Raw genomic sequence first — 23,952 nt, forward strand, 5'->3', positions numbered from 1 at the left:
GTTGTAGTTATCTTTAGCTAGTTCCCCTGAGAGAAGGGTGTGAGTAATTCAACCAAATCACTGTCACCCTCAGTAGCCACTGTCTACTGCCATTACATTCCCCAGGAGTAAAGTGACGGCCTGGACAAGAGTATGCAGCAAGGAAACTGGCGTCTACTACTTTTTAGCTGGATACTTCAGTTGCTTTTCCTAGGATTCAAGTTTCTTCATTTGTACTGTGAGGAAAATTGCTCCATCTCCCTCACAGAGATGTCCTGAAGATTAACTAAATTCACTCACATAAGGTGCTTAGTGTAGTGCCTGGCAGTCTGTAAGAGTTCAATAAATATTACTAAAAGCTTAGTTTGTTGAAACAATTTCAGAGAGGTTTCAAAATATTTTCCTGAATTTAGTAGTCTCTCCCTCCCCTCCTCACTCAAGCCCCATTCTCTCACACACACACTTTCCCCCTAACCACTTCCTCTTTTCGGTTGCTTAAACACAGAACAAGCCAGCCTTTTTCCTCAGTAATTTTTTGACTGTGCGGCTTCCCCCACCCCCCGCCCCCCAAATTCACACATCAGTAGCGCGTTCTCACTTGGTCTCTGAGGACAGGCCGAGTTAGCGCAACATACCATGTTCCTGGGCACGACGAGCGCTCGCTGGGGAATCCCGACCTGGCATGCCGGGCACCTCCTGTACCAGAAGAATAGAACCCGAGGCGGGCAGCTGGCCGTAGGGCGAGTCCCTCAGGCCGTCGGCGGGGAGGCGCAGCCCGGCGGGCTCGCCTAGCTCCTCAGGGGGCAGGCGGGAAGGGGGACGAGAGGAGGAGGCGGGGCCCTGAGGCCGGTGGGCGGAGCCCGGAAGGCGCACGAACAGTCCCTCAGGAGGCGGCGGGAGGGGTGCGAAGGATGAGCGGAGAAGGGGCGGGGCTGGGGAGGGCGGGGCCCGGCCGGCGCACGGAGAATCGCTAGGGGAGCAGGCGGGAGGCGGGGCCGACGCAGTGAGGTAGGGCCAGCTGGAGCAGGCGGGGCGGTCTATGGCAGAGGGTGTCCTTCATTGGGAAGGCCGGGGACAGGACCCGGGCACTGGAGTCAGGCGGGACTGGCCGAGGGAGGAGAATCCCTCAGTCGGCCGATGGCGAGGTTGGGAGGCAGGGCGGCCAAAGTAGGCGGAGCCCTGAGGCGGAGGAGGCGGGCGCAGGGACAGCCCCTCAATGGGCAGGCGAGAACTCGGGGTCGGCTCAGCGCAGCCGGGCGGGCCGGGTTAGGACGCGTCCCTAAAGCTGGGGGCGGGGCGGACCTGCGGGCCACCTGAGTCCTGTCGTAGTTGGACGTGGCCTGCGGCGCTCAGTTCACCTCAGCTCCTGTGGCTCTGGCGGAGTCTGCGCGATGGGCGACCCGGAAAGGCCGGAAGCGGCCAGGCCCGAGCTGGATGAGGTAAATGTTGCTGTCGCTTCACTCCCTGCCCCACAGTGACACCTGGCCTACAGATTGCAGGTTGCTGCGGCGGCCGGCAAGTTGCAGGAGCGCCGTAGCAAAGTTTGTTCATTGCGGTCGGAAAGCTGGCGCGGGCCTGTCCGCGCGCCCTCGCCGCAGCCTGGTTTCGTGGTTGCCAGCGCCGGGGAGGCAGCCCCCCCAGAGGGATGAGGAGGGAGTCGGGTTTCCGCCCCGCTGCGCTGCTCCGCCCCGGGGCCAGCCCGGGCAACGCTCTGAGGCTTCAGGTAGTGTGAAGCTTACCCCCTCGTTTATCCGCCCCGTGCTATCCGACCCTCCTTCCCTGTTCTGGAGCCCTGGCCAGGGAAACGGAGGCAAGGGAAGACGACGGTGGCGGATCCACTGGAGACATGCGTACCATCTCTGGGAGGACGCTTGTGGAAGTTGACGCAGGTGGATAGGTGGAGATGGCAGGTAGAATGGGGACGCAAAATCCTCATAACCTCCTAACAATGGAAAAAATTAGTCAGGAGGCCAGTTTTGCTCAGACCAGGCTACTTAATTAACTGAGTCGTTGGGGTGTCGCTTTCTTCATTTGTACCGTGGAAGTGTTACTTCTCTCACAGAAAAGCAAAATGCTTTATGCAAAATGCCACAAATATTGAAGATACATAATAAACCCAAGTTAACTTGTTCATCCTCTCTGCTTCTATGCTAGTAGGAGTCTGTAATAACAGTAAGTAAACTGGAATTTGTTAGACTGCAGGGCTGTATAGTAGTTTAAATTGTTGCTCAATAATTTTCATATCGTTATTTTGCAAATACGTCTAAACCGTTTATGAACAAGAAAAATATTTGTGTGATATCTTTAATACTGTCCAGATTTGGAGGAAACAAAAGTTTCAGCTCACAGAGATTCATGCTTAGCCCTACATTTCTTTAGAAAGTTGTAGATTCCGGGTTTGGAATTTTATTTTATTTTATTTTGAAGCATTTAGTAACTAATTAACATTGTAAATATCCCTCAAACTTTTCTTTTGGCACAAATACATTTAGTACCAATTTCTCCACTAAAATGGGAAAATTCAGATTTTTCTGCTTTGCTGATGACACCAGCAGTCATTCAGGATTAACACCTGAAGTTAACATTTATTATCCCCATCTCAATGATACAGACCCATAAACACAGAGACAGAATTTTAGATCTAGAATGAATTTTAGTGAGCATTTGGTCCAAGAAAGAAAAACATTAAAACTAAAAAGTTTTTTTATATCAGTAGTTTATTTATGCCAACATTCTATATGAAAGAGGTACTAAAGGGACATTTTGTTCAGAAACTTGGAAATTTGCCCACCATGACATTTATGGGTCTAGCAATAATTACAATATTTTTTTGAGTGCTTATTATACAGGAGGCTCTGTTTAAAGCACTTTTAATTATCAGAATAAACCTGTGAGGTAGGTTTTACAGCTGAGGAAACTGAGGCTCGAAGAAGTTAAACAACTTCCTACAGTCACACAACTAACCAAACCGTATTAGCCAGCTATCAGATAACAGTAAGGATTCAACTTAGGCAGACTGGCTCTCAAACGTATGCTATCTCCCTAACTTCCCCAGATGTATGTTTAGGTATGAATAAAGTGGAAATGTCTACAAAAAAAGGATGTTTGTACTTTATTTTTCAAAGAGGTTATCTTCAGATACCAACGAAAATGAAGTGATGTCAAATGAAGAGCCACTCCTAAAAAAGAGTTCTCGCCGATTTGTCATCTTTCCAATCCAGTACCCCGATATTTGGAAAATGTATAAACAGGCACAAGCATCCTTCTGGACAGCAGAAGAGGTATGTGGCATCACCTTCATCAGCATTCATGTCCTATGGTACAGTGTTCACTTCTGTGTTACAGGATATTGAAAACTTTTAACTTATAAGATACATTGAATAAGATCAGTTGTAGAAGATAAGTTTTGGAAATGCTGAGACTAAATAGAGTGTTCTCCAATGTTTTAGTTTAGACTACTGTCTACAAACAAGTTTCCTGCTGCAAAAATGGCATCTCATTCTGCTAGATTTTTACTTCCAATATATTTTAATACATTTTCAATTTTTAAACAGACTTAGTTTTCCATGGCCAAATATAAGATTAGTCTTTACTTAGGTGAGCAAAATAAATGAAATTGCAGCTATAGTCAAAAAAATGAGAGTGAAAGCTTTAGGGCCCCTGCTTTCAATTGAGAGATTTACCTGCTTATACAAAAGAAGCTGTCACATGAAGATTTTGACCATCCAGGCAGTGCCCTCACTCCTGAGTCTGCCAGGCTGAATTCACAGTGCTTCTCCCATTCTGGCCCTGCCTCAGCCACATCAAACCTGACACAGCTGCCCCCAGCAGATCCTCTCTAGAATGATTCCTGTTAGTTCTACCTAGGAAATAAGTTAGTTGAACATATCAAATGAGAAAATACTTGCTGATTTGGTAAGGACAGTTGCTCATGCAAATGATTGCTCTGTAGTCTAACTAAACAGACAAATAGTTATTGTCTTCATCTTTATATATGATGGGTGATACCTGCATATCACTCTTGCTATGTGTATGTTTGTATATGTATCTCTGTAGACAGATGCCTATATTTGGACACATATATTTGGATGTATTTTTCAAGATATTGATTCTATATACATAAACACATGCTGTTAAGAACACAGGCTTTGGGGGCAGACTGCCTAGGTACAAATCCTGCTCTACCACTTAATGGCTGTGGAACTGGAAAAATTGCTTAACCTCTCTGTGTGTCCTCATTGGTAAATTAGGCTAATAATACTTGACTATTTGGGTTGTTACGAGGATTAATGAGATGTTTAGAATGGTACTTGGCACTTAGTAAGTATTAAATAAATGTAAACTATTATTTTATACATAGAATGGGGGAGGAGATTTAACTTAGAAATCAGAAGACTTCTATTACACTAATTTTACCCACTTACTCATCTTTGTTATATTGTCAATATCTTTGTTATATTATAACTCACATGTAGAGGAAAAAACTAAACCAAAACACTGAGTATTTTACTGTGTCATAACACTTGACACACCTGGCTATCCCTAACTGACTGTGGGTTTAAGAAAGTTTTTTGTTAGATATGGTTCAGAGAACAAGTGGAGTACACAGGTGGCATTTTCATTCATCATGTTTAAAAGGTACTTGTGATTCTTGGTTTCTTGAAATTCATTTGGACATTACTTGCATCTTTTAGGAAATGTAATATATGTTTTACTATGACTAAGAACACTGATTTTTAAAAGTTAAAATATATAGGTCAGTGCATATTTCGTAGGTAGCTTAGAGGAAGATTCAAGTACATATTTTGAAGGGAAGTCAAACACATTTTTAGTTACACATATTTTTCATTTAAACAAATTATGTCAGTTACCATTTAATCAACCTTAGACTCCATTATTTTTTATGATGCATTTTAATTTTTTTATTTCAATAGATTTAGGGGGTAAGAATGCCACTGTTTTATTAATGGTTAAACTTAATTTTTAAATGTGGCTGATCAACAGAAACCCTGATTCAGAAGACAAAAGATCTGGGGTTTGGGGAATTTTTTTTTTTAAAGCCACTCAGGTAATTCTGATAATCACCTAGTTTGGAATCAATATTTAGATGGAGAAATTGAGAATTTTCTCAAATGAGATAAAGCTGGGCAGGAAGGTTTAACTTTCTGGAAGGGAATATGACCAATGTAGTATAAATAAAATTTATAAGACCTTTTGAAACTGAGTGTTCAAAGAGATAGTTTAATATTTTAGAGGAAGCATATAATAATATTAAAATTTCACATAAGAAAAAAATTTAATGTCAGTATAATACATAAGAACCAAGAAGATATTCTCCAGTTAAACCTAAATTGAGCTCTAATAAAACAGAACTTGATTTTTAGCTTACATATTTTAAAAGATGAAGACAAATATTTCCCCCTCCCTGCCCCATTGTATCTCCAGTGTATCTCCGCTTAGCACAGTGTATGGCATGTAGTAATTGTTCAGCAAAAATTTAAGTGGGGCACCAAAAGAGTAGAAGAACGGGATCCATTTGTACTCACCATCAAATTGGTACTAACTGATCAACACTAGGTTGATCACGTGGCAGAAATACTCTCTAGGGATTAGGGGAATGGGGGGGCACTAAAGGGAGGGAAGGGCATGCCTTTAACCTGCATTTGGGTGAGGCAAAGACATAAAGTGTAACTATAATGTTTGTACCCTCACAAAACCCTGGAATAATAAATAAATAAATAAATTTAAAGAATAAATTAATGGGAAAAGGTTTAGAAAAGAACACAAATGATTAAAAGAATGGAACATTAGACCTTTTTGGAAAGGTCAAAGAGATGAGGCTTTGTTAGAATAAATAAAGGAAGGGGAAAAGACAAACGACAATTATATATTTCAAATATTTATGAAGTTATTGTGAAACATACTTAAAAGATCTTTGTATGACAAAATAATAATAATGTAATAAAATAATATCTACAAGAGCTATAAACTAAATGTTTGTATCTCCCAAAATTGTATGTTGAAGCCCTAATCCCCAGTGTGATGGTGTTCGAAGGTGGGGTTTGAAGACTTGGGAGGCAAGTACATGAAGGCAGAGCCCTCATGAATGGGATTACTGCCCTTATAAGAAGAGATATGAGAGAGATGATCTCTCTTTCTCTGCCAGCCATCTATAAACCTGGAAGAGGGTCTTCACCAAGAACCTGACCATGCTGGCACCCTGATCTTGGGCTTCCAGCCTCCAGAACTGTGAGAAATAAATGTTTGTTGTTTAAGCTACCCAGTCTATGGTAATTTGTTATAGCAGCCAAAGCTGACTAAGACCATAAAGTACATTTAAAGGCAATTTTAAAATTGTAGATTTTGCCAAGCACATCTCTCTTAATTCTAAGAACTAATTCTAATAAACATTTTCACAAATATTTCTATTCCCAGAGGAAGCCATTCCTATAAACTACTTTCAAACCCAGGTTGTTAACAACCTACCTGACATTACTTCTGAGTATAAAAGTAGATTACTTGGCAGTAAAGTAGTAGCTACAATTGGTTAACAAGTGCCTAATTATCTGTCTTAACACCATAGTAACAAATATTATATAAAATGTTAGAGCAATGGCTGTTGAAAATCATTACTTTATTCACTTCAGTTCCTTCTTGACTGGTTTTTACTCTTTCTCTCTCTCCCCACCTTTTACCTCTTTAATTTGCTCCAGTGCCACTAGATTATGTTAATTTTAATTATAGGCATAGTGGCTCACACCGGTAATCCCAGCACTTTGGGAGGCTGAGGTGGGAGGATCTCTTGAGGGCAGCAGTTCGAGACCAGCCGGGGTAACTTATCAAGACCCTCGTCTCTATAAAAAATTAGCCAGGCATGATGGCTCACCTCTGTAGTCCCAGCTACTCGAGGAGACTGAGGCAGGAGGATTGCTTGAGCCCAGGAGTTTAAGATTGCAGTAAGCTATGATGAAGCCACTTGTACTCTAGCCTGGGCAACAGAGCTCAGGACCCTATCTCAAAAAAACATACATATATATATATATTTAAAGTACATCCTGGCTAGCTTCTCAATTAGCCAGAAAACTTGATTCATTCATAAAGCTTTTTAAAAATAAATTTTGTGTATATTTTAGGTATACAACATGATAAGCTACATATATAGTAAAATGGTTACTATAGTGTAACAAATTAACATATCCATCATCTCACATAATTACCTGGTTCTCCCCCACCCTCCAGAGCAGCTATAATTTACTTACTTAGCAAAAATCCTGAATATAATACACTATTATTAACATAATATTTTATTTCTTTGTAATGTTAACATTTTTCCTTTTCTGCAGTTTACTTAACTTTGTAGTGGAAGTTAGTTCCACTACAAAGAAATAAGAAACTAGCACTTTGAGAAGAATTTAACTCCAAATTAAAATTTTTGAAAATCTTTTTATTCCAGGTCGACTTATCAAAGGATCTCCCTCACTGGAACAAGCTTAAATCAGATGAGAAATATTTTATCTCTCACATCTTAGCCTTTTTTGCAGCCAGTGATGGAATTGTAAATGAAAATTTGGTAAGATTTTTGTTTTTGTTCCCATTCAGCAGTTTAACGATAATAATGTCAGTAAAATAAGCCTGAAAAAAGATGTCTAAGAGATGAACTAGATGAAGCTTAACTCTTGAAAATGCTTTTCTGATTAAGTGTCAGAGGAAAGGATATATTTCTGTCTTTCGACCAGCAAAATACCATGATATCAAGTATATATTATACCAATCAAAACTACTTACAATGCATTAACGTGAGTTTGATTTTTACCCTCAGAGAGTAATCTTAATAGAGAACCTGCACCTTAATAACCCTCTGGAGCTCTGTTATAGAACACTGGATTCTGGCTCCCTATTTTAAAACTTTATTATGATTGATCCGGAATCATAATTTCTTGTTAAAGAGAATAGAAAGATGAACTTTCATCGTGAACTAGAAGAGGCTTCAGTAGATCTATCTACTGTTGTAAAAAAAAAAAAAAAGACTAAATTACTCTCTCCCCCGCCCCAACCTCTTGCATATGCTCCAGTACTACTAGAGCAAAATCATTATTTTTGGTAGATGTTCTAGAATTTGTTTGGGTCTATAGACAGTATCTCCACTTAACAGGTCAGTTCGTTTAATTGCTTAGGAATATGTTATGCAACTAATTTACTGTGGAGGATTGATGGATAAACAATACTGCTTCAGATACTGTTTAAAATAACTCATAAGGTCTTTCTGACTTGTTCGTTGCATGACAGGCAATTTTTAAGTGATAATTCTGATGTCCAAATTCTGATTTGTAGTTTTTAACCCAGTGCTTAGTAAGAGTCCATAGAACTGGATATATCTGTTTCCCTTATTTTCTTAGGTGGAGCGCTTTAGTCAGGAGGTGCAGGTTCCAGAGGCTCGTTGTTTCTATGGCTTTCAAATTCTCATCGAGAATGTTCACTCAGAGATGTACAGTTTGCTAATAGACACTTACATCAGAGATCCCAAGAAAAGGTATTACTTCTGGGATTTTATTTACAAAGATTTTTCTTATTGCTTGATTATGTTAAGAGCACAATTTATTCCACAACTAAATGTTAAGGAAAGAGTATTCAAATATGGAGGTTTGTGAGCATAATATTTTGTATTGCTTAATAATATGTTGGGTTAAAAAAAAAAAAACTTACATAGAACCAGTTAATCTTTAGACATTGTATCTTTAAAAACTTCATTAGCACATTCTGTTTAGAAATTAAATATTCAAATTTAGTTGATTTTGTATCAGACTAGATCCAAACCATTAATTTGAATTTTACTTTTATTTCTATGTTTTACCGACATGCAAAATATGGAAAATCTATAGATCTGGTAGCGTATCAGAGGTACAGTTATTATCTCTGATTAAACTAATTAATTTCTCTAAGAAAAATGAATAACTTTGTCATTAATTTTTTTGTTTTTACAGGGAATTTTTATTTAATGCAATTGAAACAATGCCATGTGTTAAGAAAAAAGCAGATTGGGCCTTGCGATGGATAGCAGATAGAAAAGCTACTTTTGGTATGTGGCTCTAACTTTTATGTGATCAAATTTGTCTTGGGTGATATGACACTATTATACAGAGTGTGACTATCCAGTACTATTCAAAGTTACAGCATGCACCTTTATCAAAATCGTTATTCCTAATAATTAATTAGAAGCTGGTGGTTTAAAAAAAGCTATTATCTATTCTATTTAATAAGTTGAAAGCTGGAAAGTTAAGATGTCAGTGTATAATGACAGGTAAATAAGAGTCACACAGAATCTAACAAGTAGTATAGCAATCCACAGTTTTGACCTCACGGATCTCCTGAGTCTGTGGAACTCCCAGGGACTCCTAGACCACACCTGAGAACCAGTGATGTAGTGTATGTATGGGCAAGCATGTAGTATATCAGAGAAGAAACAGGTAATGATTGCACTGCCTTCAGTTCATTTCAAGAATGAGAAAAGCAGTGGTTCTCAATGTGCATAAAAGTCATCTAGAGAATTTGTGGAAAAACCCTGCAGAATCCTGATGGTTCTCACCAAAGAGTGATTTAGGAGGCCCAGGTGGGACTGAGGAATCTGCATTTTATACCCAGCTGATTCCCTCACAGAGGTTTAAGAAGCACACTTTGGGAAACACTGGCTTTAGAGAAAAAAACAAGGGAAATATCAAGGTGTTCAATATGCACTGAAAATATTAGTATGAATAGGTACTGATGGAAAATGATGAACACGCTCACAGAAAGCATGTATTTCATGAACTACCCAGCAAAGGTAACCTACAAATAGAGAAAACGGAGAAGGGTTGCGGTCACCATGTAACCACATAAAGGGCTCTAGTTAGATTCTCCAAATTGCTTAATTTCAAGGCAAACACTACTTTAGGGTTCTAATTTAGGGTCTCAAAGGAAAGGACATGTTCAAAATGATACAGAAGGAGTAGAATGGATGGAACACATTGGTAGGTCTCCTTTTTTGGAATGGAGCTAAAAGGGGAATATTGTCTTGCTTTGCCACACACCGCTGCTTTAACCAGCTGAAGAAGTGCTGTTTTGTGCACTAGTTGTACTACCTGCACCATTAGTAGCTTTAGGTTGACAAAAGCAGCTCTTTCATCTGGCCTAGGGCATTGCCTAGCATTTTTGGTGACCTTCTTGGTGACTTTTGCACCGAGCGAGACCCAGTATAGTAAACTATTCTTTCCTTACATCCAGACTCCTATAATCCTTTATTTTTAGCTGAAGCGTACCTAACAATATTCCTTAAAAAATAATTAGTTTTAAAGTTTTTTGTTTTTCCTCTTGGGTTTATTGTTTTAAACTATGAAAATAATAAACACTTTAAAGAAAAACTGGAAAATAGAACAAAGAAAAAAATTACCAAGTAAAAGCACTGTTCCTTTTTTGTATATTTTAAACTTTTTCACCAGTTTTTATAGGCTTTTTTATTTATTTCACAGTCCATTTTAAAGTTTATGTATTATAAGGAGATTCCTGTAGAGCTTAAGATTCCTAATTATATATCTGTGTAGTTTTTAAAACACTGAGACATACTGTTTAGTTTTTAAAATATTTTTTAAAAACTTTAAAAAATATATAGATTAAAACTTAATATATGTAATAAAATTACATTTCAAACTCCCAAAAAACTACTAGTTATATAATCTTAATACAGTGCATCATAGAGGTCAGCTGTATCATAGAATATATCCTATTACCTCTCTCTAAAACAAATCACAAGGCCTTTACATTCATTATAGATTTTAGAAGATATGTTGTAGAAGTCTCTTTTTATTTCATGTATACTTATAAAACTTTGTAAAATTTACTCCTTATAATCCTTTAATCTTCTCCAAAAAGAATAGCCTTCTATAACTATTTGTTATGATTTTCATTTTTTTGTATTCACGTGAATGCATAGAATGGTTAAAATAACAATTTTCCTCTTGGAATTCACTATGTGGTAAATTATAGTCTACTTCCCTTACAGATAATTGTCCTTATGACATTACCTTAATGTCAATTAAAAATGTATCTATTGTAACTGTCTGTTATCTTATTAATAGTAAGATAAAAATATATAGTAAGCTATATGTTAAACTAATGACAAATCTCTATCTTAAGTATAGTGATTATTATTATTGTATTTTACTATTTAGCATAGACCATAGTAAAGATTCTTCTCTTCCTTAATTCCTTCTACATGATAGGTACTCAATAAGTACTTACTTAATTTATTTCTTCTATTTTTTTTTTCCAAAATGACTTTTTAAATTGTGTCTGTCAAAATAAAATACTTTAGAAGTTTTTCTCATGTTTTAGGCTATTAATAGACAATTTGGATTATCAAATATTTGATATAATTGAGTTATCTGATTTGGCTTGTTTAATATAATCAGGGAAAAGAACAAGGACAAACCAGTACATTATTTAGAGATAGCTAGAAATATTTAAACTTAGTCATATTTCTTTTTGAAATTTAAATATTGTAATTACATTTGTTCTGGAAATTACAAATATTCAGTTTCTGTATCAAAGTTTTGGAGTTTCTATAGAATGGATTTTAATATCTTTTATTATCTAGTACTTATGTAGTTTCCATTGATTCAGTTCAGGGCACATTTATTAATACGACTTCTATGTGTTTGGTCCTGTGACAAATACTGAGCTTTAAACCATGATGTCATCTATGAAAAAAGGTCTGTAGTTCACTCAAGCACTTAGCTGCCTTTTACCTCACAAACTCCCTAGAGAGACATATATATAAATACTTCTCTCAAGCATATGCAGTGTGGTGACATAAAGGACTTGTGAATGATCTTTTGGGTTAGAACTATAATCATCCCCTAGGGGTAGGGTTACAGATATGATGCTACTATAGACATTTTAGGAGATGGGCTTCTGCAAAGTCCTTGCCTAACAGTAGTAACCTTTGAAATTGGCCCTTGTGTGTTTAGCAGAAGACAGTATTTTTGCTTATATGATAGGACACTTTATCTAATAGATATATTTATTATCTTCAGCATGGCAATGTTTTTTTGAAATGTTTATAGCTAGTCTGTAAGATAGATACCATAGGTTTTTAAAAATATAAACCTCAGCAACTTCCCCTCCTCCCAGAGGAAGACATTTGTCATAAAGTTCACCTTTTACTCTCCACTTCAATACACACACATGTATGTACATATACTGCACTCATCCGCATGTACTTCCACTCACAGGCACATATGGTACACAGGTAAATCACCTTTTTTTTGAGTGTAGAAGACCATCCTTTGTCCAGACACCAAGACCTACAGAAGTCCATTGTTGGATATAGGATTTGAAGTAGACATACCTTTCTGCTCTAGTAGGTAGAGGTGGCAAATGTTCTCCTCTGAAGTCCCTTCGCTATGGCACTAACTTGTATATTTTGTTTCTTGGCAAAATAGTTGCTGTATTTATTGTAAAATAAAATCTATATAAACTTCCAAATGTCTGCAGTATGTGATTTTTTAGAAAACGAAACTATTTTATGTCTCCTAGGGGAAAGAGTGGTGGCCTTTGCTGCTGTAGAAGGAATTTTCTTCTCAGGATCTTTTGCTGCTATATTTTGGCTGAAGAAGAGAGGTCTTATGCCTGGGCTCACTTTTTCCAATGAACTCATCAGCAGAGATGAAGTAAGGAATGAGATGTTTTTCTATTTATAATATATTTGTATTCATATTTCCTGTTCATTTATTTTTATTTCTCCTGGAAAATGCTATAGTGACACAATTACCTTGGTGATTAAAAGAAAATAGGAAGTCACTTCTTCCTTAACTTTTAAGACACTGCATTTTCCTCCTCCTCAGTCTCCTCTGCCCATCCTTAAGTATTGGTGCATTCCTAGATTCCCACCTTGGCCTCACTGCTTCACTGATTTTATTTATTCCCATGAAATCACTTACCATGTAAATGCTCATAACTCCCCAAACTTTTTCTTTGTGTCAGATATTCTTTCTCAAGCTCCAAACTCATGTGTTCTAATACATGTTAGATGTTGGAAGTTTCTCCTGGAAGGTTCTCCAGGTATCTCAAAACTATTATTTCAAAAATCAAACTCATCATCTTTTTCTCAGAACAACTTCTTTCTTCTGTTTTTCTTATTTCACTGAGTATCTCTACTTCTGTCCAATCATCCAATTTGAAATCTAGGAGTCATTTTAGATTACTTCTCTTCTTTTTCAGCCACATCTAATCAATAACTAAATCTTGTCTCCCTCTGCCTGCTATACCCTTTTCATCTTTCCTACCACTTTTTTCACGTTTTTTTGGAGCACCTTCTCACAAGAGACGACTCAAAAGTTATCTGATCCAATTGGGTAAAATTGACCATTCTTCCTTTATTTATCCCTTTAAAACCTGAACCTGTCCCTGTCTTAGAGTTCATAATATGTATTGCACTTCTGATCTTTCTCCTCTGCTAGACCCTAAGCACCTTAGCGCAGAGACCTTTCCTTATTTATCTTTCTTTCTCAATGTTTGGCCCATTACAGCCATTCAGTTCACCTTTATTGCCTACACTAATCCTTAACTTCTCTGAACCTTGGTTTCTTCAACTAGAAAACTTAACAGTTTTGTTAGAATGCAATGAAACAGTATAAGTGAAAGTACTTTTTAAGTGCCACAAAATGCTTCGTTTAATTACTTTTTGCTGTTTCATGTCTTTAAATTTCTAATAACTTTTATTAGAACTGTCATGTGATTATAATAGAGAGTTAAGAGAATAAAAAATCTCAACACACAGAGATAACCGCATTTACTATTTTATTGTATTTCTTTTTAGACTTTTTTCTACATTTAAATCTATTTAGATACATAAACATCACATTTTTGCCATTCATATTTTTATGAGTTGAGATGTTCTTTTTTCACTTAGCAAAATATTGTGATCATTTTTATATGATATCAAGCAGTTTTTGAAAATAGTTTTGTTAGATACATAATAACTATAATAATGAATGTATCATTTATTTGACTATTCCGTGATTAGAAATTTAGATTGTTTCCAGGTTTTTTGTTTGTTTTGTTATAATATGAAATTAATGTCTTTATATATAAGCTTTTTCCAAACTTTATATTATTTTCTTAAACTTGATTGTAAAAAGCATGAATTACTAGATTATAAGGCCATTCATTCACTTATTTGCAGATTTCTTTTCAGAAATTTTATAGCAATTTTCAGCCCCACCTAGCAGTATATGAATATTTTCTACCATATCCTCAGCAGAATTTAGGTTAATTCGCTAGATATTTGACAAATTTGGTAGGGGTAATTAGTGTCTCTTTATTGGTTTTATTTGTATTTATTTTGTTACTACTTAGAACATTTTTTTCTTAATGATTTTAGTCATTTGTATTTTTTTTAGTTATCTATATTTATCTTTTGCCTTTTTTTCTGTTGTGATATTAACATTTTCCTTATTTAACTGTAAGTGCTCTTAATATTTTAAAGTTATTTATGCAGTAGTCTATAATCGTTAAAGGAAGGAGTCATGTTTGCCCTGTTCATTGGTATATTCTCAGTGTATAGTGATTGGGCTCTTTCAATAAGTATTTGTTTATTGAATTTGCCATATTTATTGCATGAATATAATATAATATATGGATTTTGTTACATTTATTTCAAATATTTTTCCAGTTTGTCCCTTGCTTCTTAATTTTGTTTGTTCTTTTAACATATAAAACCTTAAGTTTTATGTGATCCACTTCCAGAGGTAAGTTAAATAGTCACATGTGTTTTCATCTTGGCTTTTTAACATTTAACTCTCTAATACAATTGCAATTTGTTTAGTGTAAGTATAGAATTTAGCATAAATATGGGATAGTATAGAATAAGTTATAATTTAACTTAATTTATTTCAAACACTCTTGGGAAGTTTTTCCAATTCTCTTTGTTAAGTAATCCATCTTTTCTGCATTGACTTGTGTTGTGTTCTTTATTGTATATTAAGGTTTTATTATACAAATAAAATCTGTTTCATGGCTATTTTTCCTGCCTCATTGATCTATCAGATTTCATGCCATTACAAGACTATTTTAATTATTCTAGCTTTATATGTTTTAATAATTAGTAGGATAAATCTCAAAACTTTCTTTTTTAAAATGTCCTTATAAAGTTCTTCCCATTTATTTTTCCAGATTAATTTTTGACTTAAAAACAATCTCATTGGATTTTGATTGGAATTGCTTTAAACTTCAAAATCAATTTTATTTGTTTATTGATTTAACAATTATGAGTACCAACCTTTGCTTTATTTGTCTCTATAACGGGTAGCTAGCTGTCAGTTTTAATCAACACTTCAACATCTTTCAGCTTTGATGTCAGTCTCTAATTGTTAATTTTGTTGGGAATTCCATCATCTTTCTGTATCTAACCTTGTTCTCTTTTTTATTTTGAATTTTTGAAAGTGTTCTGTTCTTTTGGTTCTTAGCTTTTTACCATGTATTCTGTGTTTTGGAATCCTGATTATTATAGGTTGAATTTCCTTGGTCTGTGCTCCAGTTACCTTAAATTCTATAATGTTTGTTATATTTGCATAACCATTCTGTTCTCAGGGGCATTTCACAAGTTTTTTTTTTTGTTTTGTTTTGAGTTATCTGCAGTGTCATCTTTGCTTTATATGGCTTCAAATAGTATTCATCATTCTTCAGTTTTCATTTTCATTGTGCATTTTTATCTTGAGCTATTTGTATTTAATATAAGTGTGCTTTGAAATCTCTCTGAGTGACTTTCTTTCATCTGTTATTTAAACACTACTTATTTTTCAATCCTTAATTTTTTTGAAATTTAAAAATTAATGTATTTTCATTTCAGCCTTTATTTTCCTTTCTAAAATACTTTCATTTACAGATTTTATTTGTTTATAAATTTTTCTTTTTGTTGATGAGCTAAGGTTTCCCAGCATTCAAAAATTTTCATTATAGGTTATTGTACTGGTGTTTAATGAAATTCAAAGGAAGTTCCTAGCCCTATTAATCATTCCTCCATTTTTCAGAAGTTCCATGTTGTATTCCTAGAACCTACTTTATACAACACTTGACACATCATTCTGTGTGAATAGCTGATTAAAAGTTTTTTGATGATGCATTTTTCTTCTATTTTAGGGACTTCACTGTGACTTTGCTTGCCTGATGTTTCAATACTTAGTAAATAAGCCTTCAGAAGAAAGAGTCAGGGAGATCATTGTTGAGGCTGTCAAAATTGAGCAGGTAAGTAGGGAAGTTTATGTAGTTAGCACATCTCTCATTCTCTGATATTTGTACCACTGTTAGGTTGACTCATATGAAATTGTAATTTTGTAGGTTAATACAAATATCAGCAATTCTATATGGTCAATCTGACAGTACCAATACATGATATACTGCAATTATTATGTCAGTTTATAAATCAGTCTTTAATACATGTTAAGGTTTTACGCATACTAAAATCTGTTTCAGGGCTATTTTTTTGTCTCATTGATCTATCTGTCAAATTTCATGCTGTAACAAAATATTTAAATTATTGGAACTTTATATTTTTATTATGTGACTGGAGGGCAGTGATGGTTTCTTATTTGCTTTGTATTTTCAATAACCTAGCAAGAAACCTAGCTTGAAGCATATACTAAGCATATACCATTCATTTATAGAATGAATAAGTGAATGAATTAGTGAATAATAAAACTTAATATATAGTATGTAAAGATTTCTTACTAGAAAGAGCTAGATGCTCCACTTAGGATGTGTTTTGATCATTCTAAATAACTAGTTTAAAAATAAAATAATTTTTTTAACTTTTATTTTTTTAACACTACGTAGTTTAACAGGCATAGTTTTCATATTGGAAGGGGAAAAGGCATAAAATGCATTTTGGTATCTTTAATCATTTTGAGAACTAAATCCAAGTGGTTAATAATGTTTTTATTTTTCCTCTATTAACAATCTATCACTGTCTTTCAATAGGATTGGCTTACCTATGAGAGTTTATCTCCCAACTCCCAGATTTGTTTCTATTTTTTTCTCACATTCTTTGTTAATTGAATTTTCCCTCTTTCCTAGCTCCCTCCTATAGTCATGCTTCTCATGAAAATCTTTGAATCTTTTTCTAGATATTTCAGAACAAACATCTCCTTTTTTCTATTGAGAAAGCATATGAATCCAGGTCCTATATATGGTACTTTTCAAAACCTAGTAATTTGGTATTAATTTTCATTTATTTTTGGCTCTTTGAAAATGTGAAATAATGTGAATAGTAATACCCCAAACATTTTTAATCAGATGCACATCATTTGCCATGTTGAAAGAATTTATCCTCATGTACTTTACTTGAACAAAATCAGTGTCTTAGAAAAATTAATAAAACTAAAACCGTCTTTCTATTTGGAAAATACATACTTATTTATTGTTCTGTTTGTACTTTATATCCCAGGAATTTTTAACAGAAGCTTTGCCAGTTGGGCTCATTGGAATGAATTGCATTTTGATGAAACAGTACATTGAATTTGTAGCTGACAGATTACTTGTGGAACTTGGATTCTCGAAGGTGAGGTTTTTAAAAATGTATTATTACTAGTTAAGATATTATATTAATATTAATAGTAAAGTGAGGCCCCTAAAATATATTTTACTGAAAGCGACTTTCACGTAGCGTGATGTTTTTAAGGTTCATCCATGTTGTAACATATATCAGTACTTCATTTTTTATGACCAAATAATATTCCACTGTATAGATATACCAATTTTATTTACCCATTCATCAGTTGTTGGACTTTTGGATCATTTTCACTTTTTAGATATAATGAATAATGCTGCTGTGAACATTCATGTACAAGTATTTTGTTGACATGTTTTCTTTTTTCTTGAGTGTATACCTAGGAGTGAAATTATTGAGTCATACAGTAACTCATGTTTAATCATTAGAAGAACTGCCAGACTGTTTTCCAAAGCAGCTGCATAATTTTATATTCCTGCCAGTATATGAAGCTTCTAATTTCTTCACATCCTCACCAAAACTTATGTTTTTTTAAAATTATAGCCATCCTAGTGGGTGTGAAGTGGTGTCTCATTGTGGTCTTGATTTGCATGTCCGTAATGGATAATGATGTTGAGTATCTTTTCATGTGCTTATTGGCCTTTTGCATAACTTCTTTGAAGAAATGTCTTTTTGTCTGTTCAGATACTCTGCCCGTTTAAAAATTGGGTTACCTGAATATATTCTTATCTGTGGCATTCATATTCCCTGCTGGGATACTCCTAAATTCAGAAATCCCCTTTCATTACCCCTTGTGAATCAGTGAAATATCCCATAGTTTCCATCAAGCTGTATCTCCAAGTCTGCTTCTTGAATTCTGAAGCAGTAAAAAAGCTTCTTGTAGTTGCTCTATGAAAAAGATACCTGCACCCGAATGTTTATAGCAGCACAATTCACAATTGCAAAGATGTGGAAACAACCCAAGTGTCCATCAATACATGAATGGATTAATAAAATGTGGTATATGTATACCATTGAGTACTATTCAGCTTGAAGAAACAATGGTGATGTAGCACCTCTTGTATTCTCCTGGAAAAAGCTAGAACACATTCTACTAAGTGAAGTATCCCAAGAATGGAAAAACGAGCACCACATGTACTCACATTCAAATTGGTGTTAACTGATCAACACATAAGTGCACATATAAGAATAACATTTATTGGATGTCGGGTAGTGGGGAGGAGGGGACGGGTATATGCATACACAAAGAGTGTGACGCGCACCATCCAGGGGATGGACACGCTTGAAGCTCGGACTTGGGGGCGGGGGGCAAGGGCAACATACATAACCTAAACATCTGTACCCCCATAATATGCTAAAATTAAAAAAAAAAAAAAGCTTCTTGTCAGTATATGTTCCACTTTTTGTTTGGAGACATCTAGTCACTATGGATAACATTTATTCTGTCTTCCCTGATCATGGTCCCATAATGTCAATTTGTTGATTATTCTTTTAAGAACTAAGAAATATATTTAGGACAATAGTAGATTGTTAGTAATTTAACATTTTGTAGTATCATGTACATGTGACTAATAGTAATACCTATGAAAAATGCCCATAGTTTCTGTGATATATTGGATCTCTGAAGCTGTGAGAACATTTTCATTTGGTTAGTATTAAATATTTCATCTCCTGAAATAGTTTTTTCTTTTCTTTCTATTTCTTAGAATACCAGAGATGCTAGTATAGCTTCTTGAGGAGGTTAGTAGTTGATCTCAGTCATCTTAAAATTTGTCAGGCTTGAGTGCCTCCAGGATCTTAGGGGAATAATGTGATCCTGTAGATCACATATAGACTAGATATGTCTTGGGAAACCTGAGCTACGTTTTTGCCGTCTTCGCTCTTCTTGTGGGATATAATTTCGTGTCTTCAGAATGTCTAATAACATTTCTTTTCTTTTCAGGTTTTCGAGGCAGAAAATCCCTTTGATTTTATGGAAAACATTTCTTTACAAGGAAAAACAAATTTCTTTGAGAAACGAGTTTCAGAGTACCAGCGTTTTGCGGTTATGGCGGAAACCACAGATAATGTCTTCACCTTGGATGCAGATTTTTAAAAACCTCCCGTTTTAAAACTCTGTGAACTTGTCATTGGTAAATAGCCTCTATTTTTCTTTTTTTAGCTTAAAGTATATCCTTTAAAGGAATGGCGGTTTGATCAAAAGGAAATCCAAAAACAAAATTCCAATCAATTTGGATTTTTGTAGTTTTCCTGTTTAACAAAGAGAATGTAACCTAAATCCTTTTGTCACTGGAATATATAAGATGACATTATGTAGTGGTTAAGAACATAGGGTGAGGGGTCAGATGAGTTCAAGGTTCTGCCCTTACTCTTTTGTGTGACCCTTGGCAAGGCAGTTAATCTCTGTAAACCTTAGCGCACTTATCTTTAAAATGGGAGTAATAGTGGGTCCTAAATTCATAGAATGGATATGAGAATTAAAATGCAAAAATAAGTGGTTAGCCAATACTGCCACCACTAGTGATTGTCATTATTGATAGTGTTAATTGCAGTGAGGTTGTGATAAAATACTCTCATCTCCTCAAAGTAATTGTGACTCTAGGTCCTAGGATCTAGATTTATATCTGTATTTTTAATGTTTAGGGGAGGAATATAAGAATTTTCTTAAAAAGATCACAATTTTCATTAATACAAGAATAACTTCTTTGAATTCTTCAATATGTAGTAAAGAATATTTAGTTCTTAAAAAAAAAAAAAAAGAATATTTAGTTCTTAGTTGCTTTAGGGAAGGATACTTATGGAGGGGAATCCAGGAGGCTATTATGATAGTTGACCTTGTAAGCAAAATTATTCCTCTCCTCCAGGAATTAAAAAGGTAACTATTGTCAGATTTAGCACTGGAATGTTTAAAACCAAGATGAATTGACTAGAATAGCATTTTCCAAAGAATATTGTAAGACCTATTAATATTAGCCCTTCTAGATATTTTATAGGGAAAAAAAGAATTCTGTGGTCAGATGAGTTTGGGAAATGCTATACACTCCATTCCTCTTTAGAAAGTGCAGTCAGTATATAAAAGACTTAGAAATTTTAATGGTACGTAAACTTATCTCACCCTGCATACTTCCAACTTACTTAACATAGATCCATTTTCACCTGTTAATGTCTCAGCCCACTAGTGTTCCTCAGAACATAGATTGGAAAAAGCTGACCTAGAACAATTTATACATAGAAGAAGAGTTTATGAACTAAGAAAGGGAGAACATGGTGGGGATTATTGAACCATTGCAAATTTATGCCAAACTGAGTAATGTACCAGCATTTGACTGTGTTTCTTTATACTCTTAAAACTCTTTTAAGCTGTTATAAGAGAGAGATCTTTTAATGGATCTGTGTATGCTGCACAATAGCAGATAGTGAGAGTGATGGAGGTCTTTCTGGGGGAGACTAAGGAAAGGCCAGGAGCCAAGGTTCCTGAGAAGTCAGTCCCTTCTTTTGTTTTTTGGAAGTGTCAAAAGGTAACCTGAGCCCCATCAAGCAGTGGTTCCATACTCACAGCAAACTACTTTATAAATTCTGGAAGCTGAAACTTAGAGAATTTCTATTTGCGTAAGTTTTTACTCCATTCATTCCGTATCTGTATAATTGATCAAAACTGGGAGTTCTCGACCGGGTGCAGTGGCTCACGCCTGTAATCCTAGCTCTCTGGGAGGCCGAGGCAGGCGGATTGTTTGAGCTCAGGAGTTCGAAACCAGCCTGAGCAAGAGTGAGACCCCATCTCTACTAAAATTAGAAAGAAATTAATTGGACAACTAAAAATACATAGAAAAAATTAGCCAGGCATGGTGGCACATGCCTGTAGTCCCAGCTACTCGGGAGGCTGAGGCAGGAGGATCGCTTGAGCCCAGGAGTTTGAGGTTGCTGTGAGCTAGGCTGATGCCACGGCACTCTAGCCCGGGCAAAAGAGTGAGACTCTGTCTCAAAAAAAAAAAAAAAAAAAACCTGGGAGTTCTCAAGTTAATGCAAAAAGAACAAGCCATAACTTTTTTATTAATATTAGAGAGACTATCAGAAACTTCAGATATTTTGGCCTGTGATAATACCATTTATTTCTGCAGTGCTTCACAGTTTGCCAAGTGTTTTTGCATTGTATCATTTGATCTCACAACAACCTTATGAGCTTGACAGAGCAGCTATTATTGAAATATTACAGATGGAAAGAGTGAGGCTCAGAGAAGTTAAATGACTTGGTCAAGATCTGCTCATAGACACAGTCTGTACAGTATTTTTTTTTTTAAGAGGTTGTCGTGTCTCTTTTTTTTTTTTTTTTTTTTTGAGACAGAGTCTCACTCTTTTGCCCGGGCTAGAGTGAGTGCTGTGGCGTCAGCCTAGCTCACAACAACCTCAAACTCCTGGGCTCAAGTGATCCTTCTGCCTCAGCCTCCCGAGTAGCTGGGACTACAGGCACGCGCCACCATGCCCGGCTAATTTTTTCTATATATTTTTAGTTGGCCGATTAATTTCTTTCTAATTTTAGTAGAGGCAGGGTCTCGCTCTTGCTCAGGCTGGTCTGGAACTCCTGAGCTCAAACAATCCGCCTGCCTCGGCCTCCCAGAGAGCTAGGATTACAGACGTGAGCCACCGCGCCCGGCCTGTCATGTCTCTTATATTTAGTCCTTTGCCCATCCATCTTGATTTGCTTTTGCCTCTTTCTTCATTGATCGAAGTATTACATACTTTAATTAAAATATCATGCCCATTAATGTATCAGAATATCACAGAGTAACACTTGAACTATATTCAGGTAATATATTCAAAGATATTTATATACTGTCATACAAAAATTTAACATTTAAAACTGATATCTGTAATGACATCAGAATGAAAGAAAAAAGTTTTACAGTGCATATTTGTTTTGAATCCAACACTTTTTCATAGGTAATAACAGGTGCCTTAATGTGAAGCTTATTTATAATAGCAATAAATCTAACTGTATTTGAATGAAGAAGTCTTAATACTGAAATACTGAATTTCTAATACACTGGTTTATTATTAAGTATGCTATATCCTTTTCCAGGCCTCGAGGTTGCACATTATTTATTATGTTTATTAGTACTTTGGTTCTTAGTTCTTAAGGAACCAATAAATTGTGGAATCTCTTTTTAATATTATCTTTCCGGTAAAGAAAAAATATTAAGAGTATGTTTATAACTGTTTTCTTTTACAGCACACCTATTTAAATTCTATAATAGTTAAATTCATTATTTAGGAATATAAAAACTTTTAGGTCTATGATAGTTTGTATTTATTAAAAATGTTTCATTCCAGCAGGTAGAATCATGGCCTGGAGAGACTTGGGAAGACAGTTTGATCCAGTGCTTTCAGACAGGGCTAGGTTTTGCTGTCCAGTTATATACAATAATGAACAGTTATTCTTATAAACTGACCCAAGCCATGTCCTGATATATGAAATTTTTCTAGTTGTCTTATTTTTGAACACTCAGATTTTTCTGCTTCTTTCACCGTTTTATTTTTCATTTGTGTGTGGAAAAGGTGATTATTGAGAAAACATATCAGCTTGCATATTTTAAAAATAAATTAATATTAGATTTTACATTTAAATATGCTAACATCACTGTCATAGAATTCACAGATCTCATTCGTACAGATTAAGTTAAGGGCTAATGTCATGAATTAATTTTCAATGATAAAGCTGCTGATGGGCTGCATGAAAGCCAAGTAAGGCCTATAATCAGGTATTATGTTTTTGAACTGAGTTGAGTAAATTGGTAGCCGACTCAGAAAATCTTCCCCGGCAGAATCTGGACCAGTCGCACACAAGTGCAATCTCTTTGTTTACCACCATTTCCCTTTAAATGGTCTGATCTGTAAACAGCTACAGGTTTGAAGGAGAATCTGATATTCCTGAAGCTTTAGGAAGAAAGAATTTAATCCTTCAAATTTGGAGCTTAACTCTGTTAAAGAAAAGATATGTGAAAATGGAAGACTGGAGAATGATTGTTTTTTATACAGATAAATAAGGCCACAATATTCTTAACTTATGTACTTAACTGTGTTTTAAAACTATGTTTTGATTTTTCCAAATATCTGGTCACAAAGTTATTTACTATCTACCATGTGCATAGAAAGCTTTATTAAGTGTGGGGGTACCTACATTTCTTTTTTTTTTTTTTTTGCTGAAGTACCTTAGGGTCAATCTTGCCAACCTTGCGTGTACAGAATTTTTTTTTTTTTTTAAAGAAAGGAATTGTTTTATTTTTTGGTTTACTATGTTGAAATAAAGTGTATCATAACGACATCATTTTGTGTATATTCTTTTTGAATAAGAAAGTTTCTTTATACATGCAAGGGCTACCCTAATCAAGGAATGTATGTATTTGTTATTTGTATATGCAGATAACCACATATTTGTATTG

At 35.4% G+C, this 23,952-nt stretch overlaps 1 protein-coding gene across 1 annotated transcript; it reads left to right on the forward strand.

Annotated features, from left to right (window-relative positions):
- The first annotated feature begins 1,264 nt into the window (after positions 1–1,264).
- RRM2B (ribonucleotide reductase M2 B (TP53 inducible)) lies at positions 1,265–19,655 on the forward strand. The gene is made up of 9 exons (XM_012643574.1): positions 1,265–1,418; positions 3,105–3,260; positions 7,433–7,549; positions 8,376–8,509; positions 8,961–9,055; positions 12,547–12,680; positions 16,150–16,254; positions 17,453–17,566; positions 19,458–19,655. The coding sequence occupies exons 1-9, from the start codon at positions 1,371–1,373 to the stop codon at positions 19,608–19,610; spliced, it is 1,056 nt and encodes a 351-aa protein (XP_012499028.1). The 5' UTR covers positions 1,265–1,370; the 3' UTR covers positions 19,611–19,655.
- Positions 19,656–23,952: the final 4,297 nt, after the last annotated feature.

Source organism: Propithecus coquereli, unplaced genomic scaffold, assembly GCF_000956105.1.
Source record: "Propithecus coquereli isolate 6110/MARCELLA unplaced genomic scaffold, Pcoq_1.0 Scaffold2, whole genome shotgun sequence".
In the NCBI taxonomy this organism is placed as follows: domain Eukaryota; kingdom Metazoa; phylum Chordata; class Mammalia; order Primates; family Indriidae; genus Propithecus; species Propithecus coquereli.

Bases quoted from the DNA above. Each gene is read 5' to 3' on its own strand.
- RRM2B (XM_012643574.1), top strand. From the start codon at position 1,371: ATGGGCGACCCGGAAAGGCCGGAAGCGGCCAGGCCCGAGCTGGATGAG. The intron at 7,550-8,375 runs GTAAGATTTTTG...TTATTTTCTTAG, and splicing joins GAATTGTAAATGAAAATTTG to GTGGAGCGCTTTAGTCAGGA. The intron at 12,681-16,149 runs GTAAGGAATGAG...CTTCTATTTTAG, and splicing joins AACTCATCAGCAGAGATGAA to GGACTTCACTGTGACTTTGC.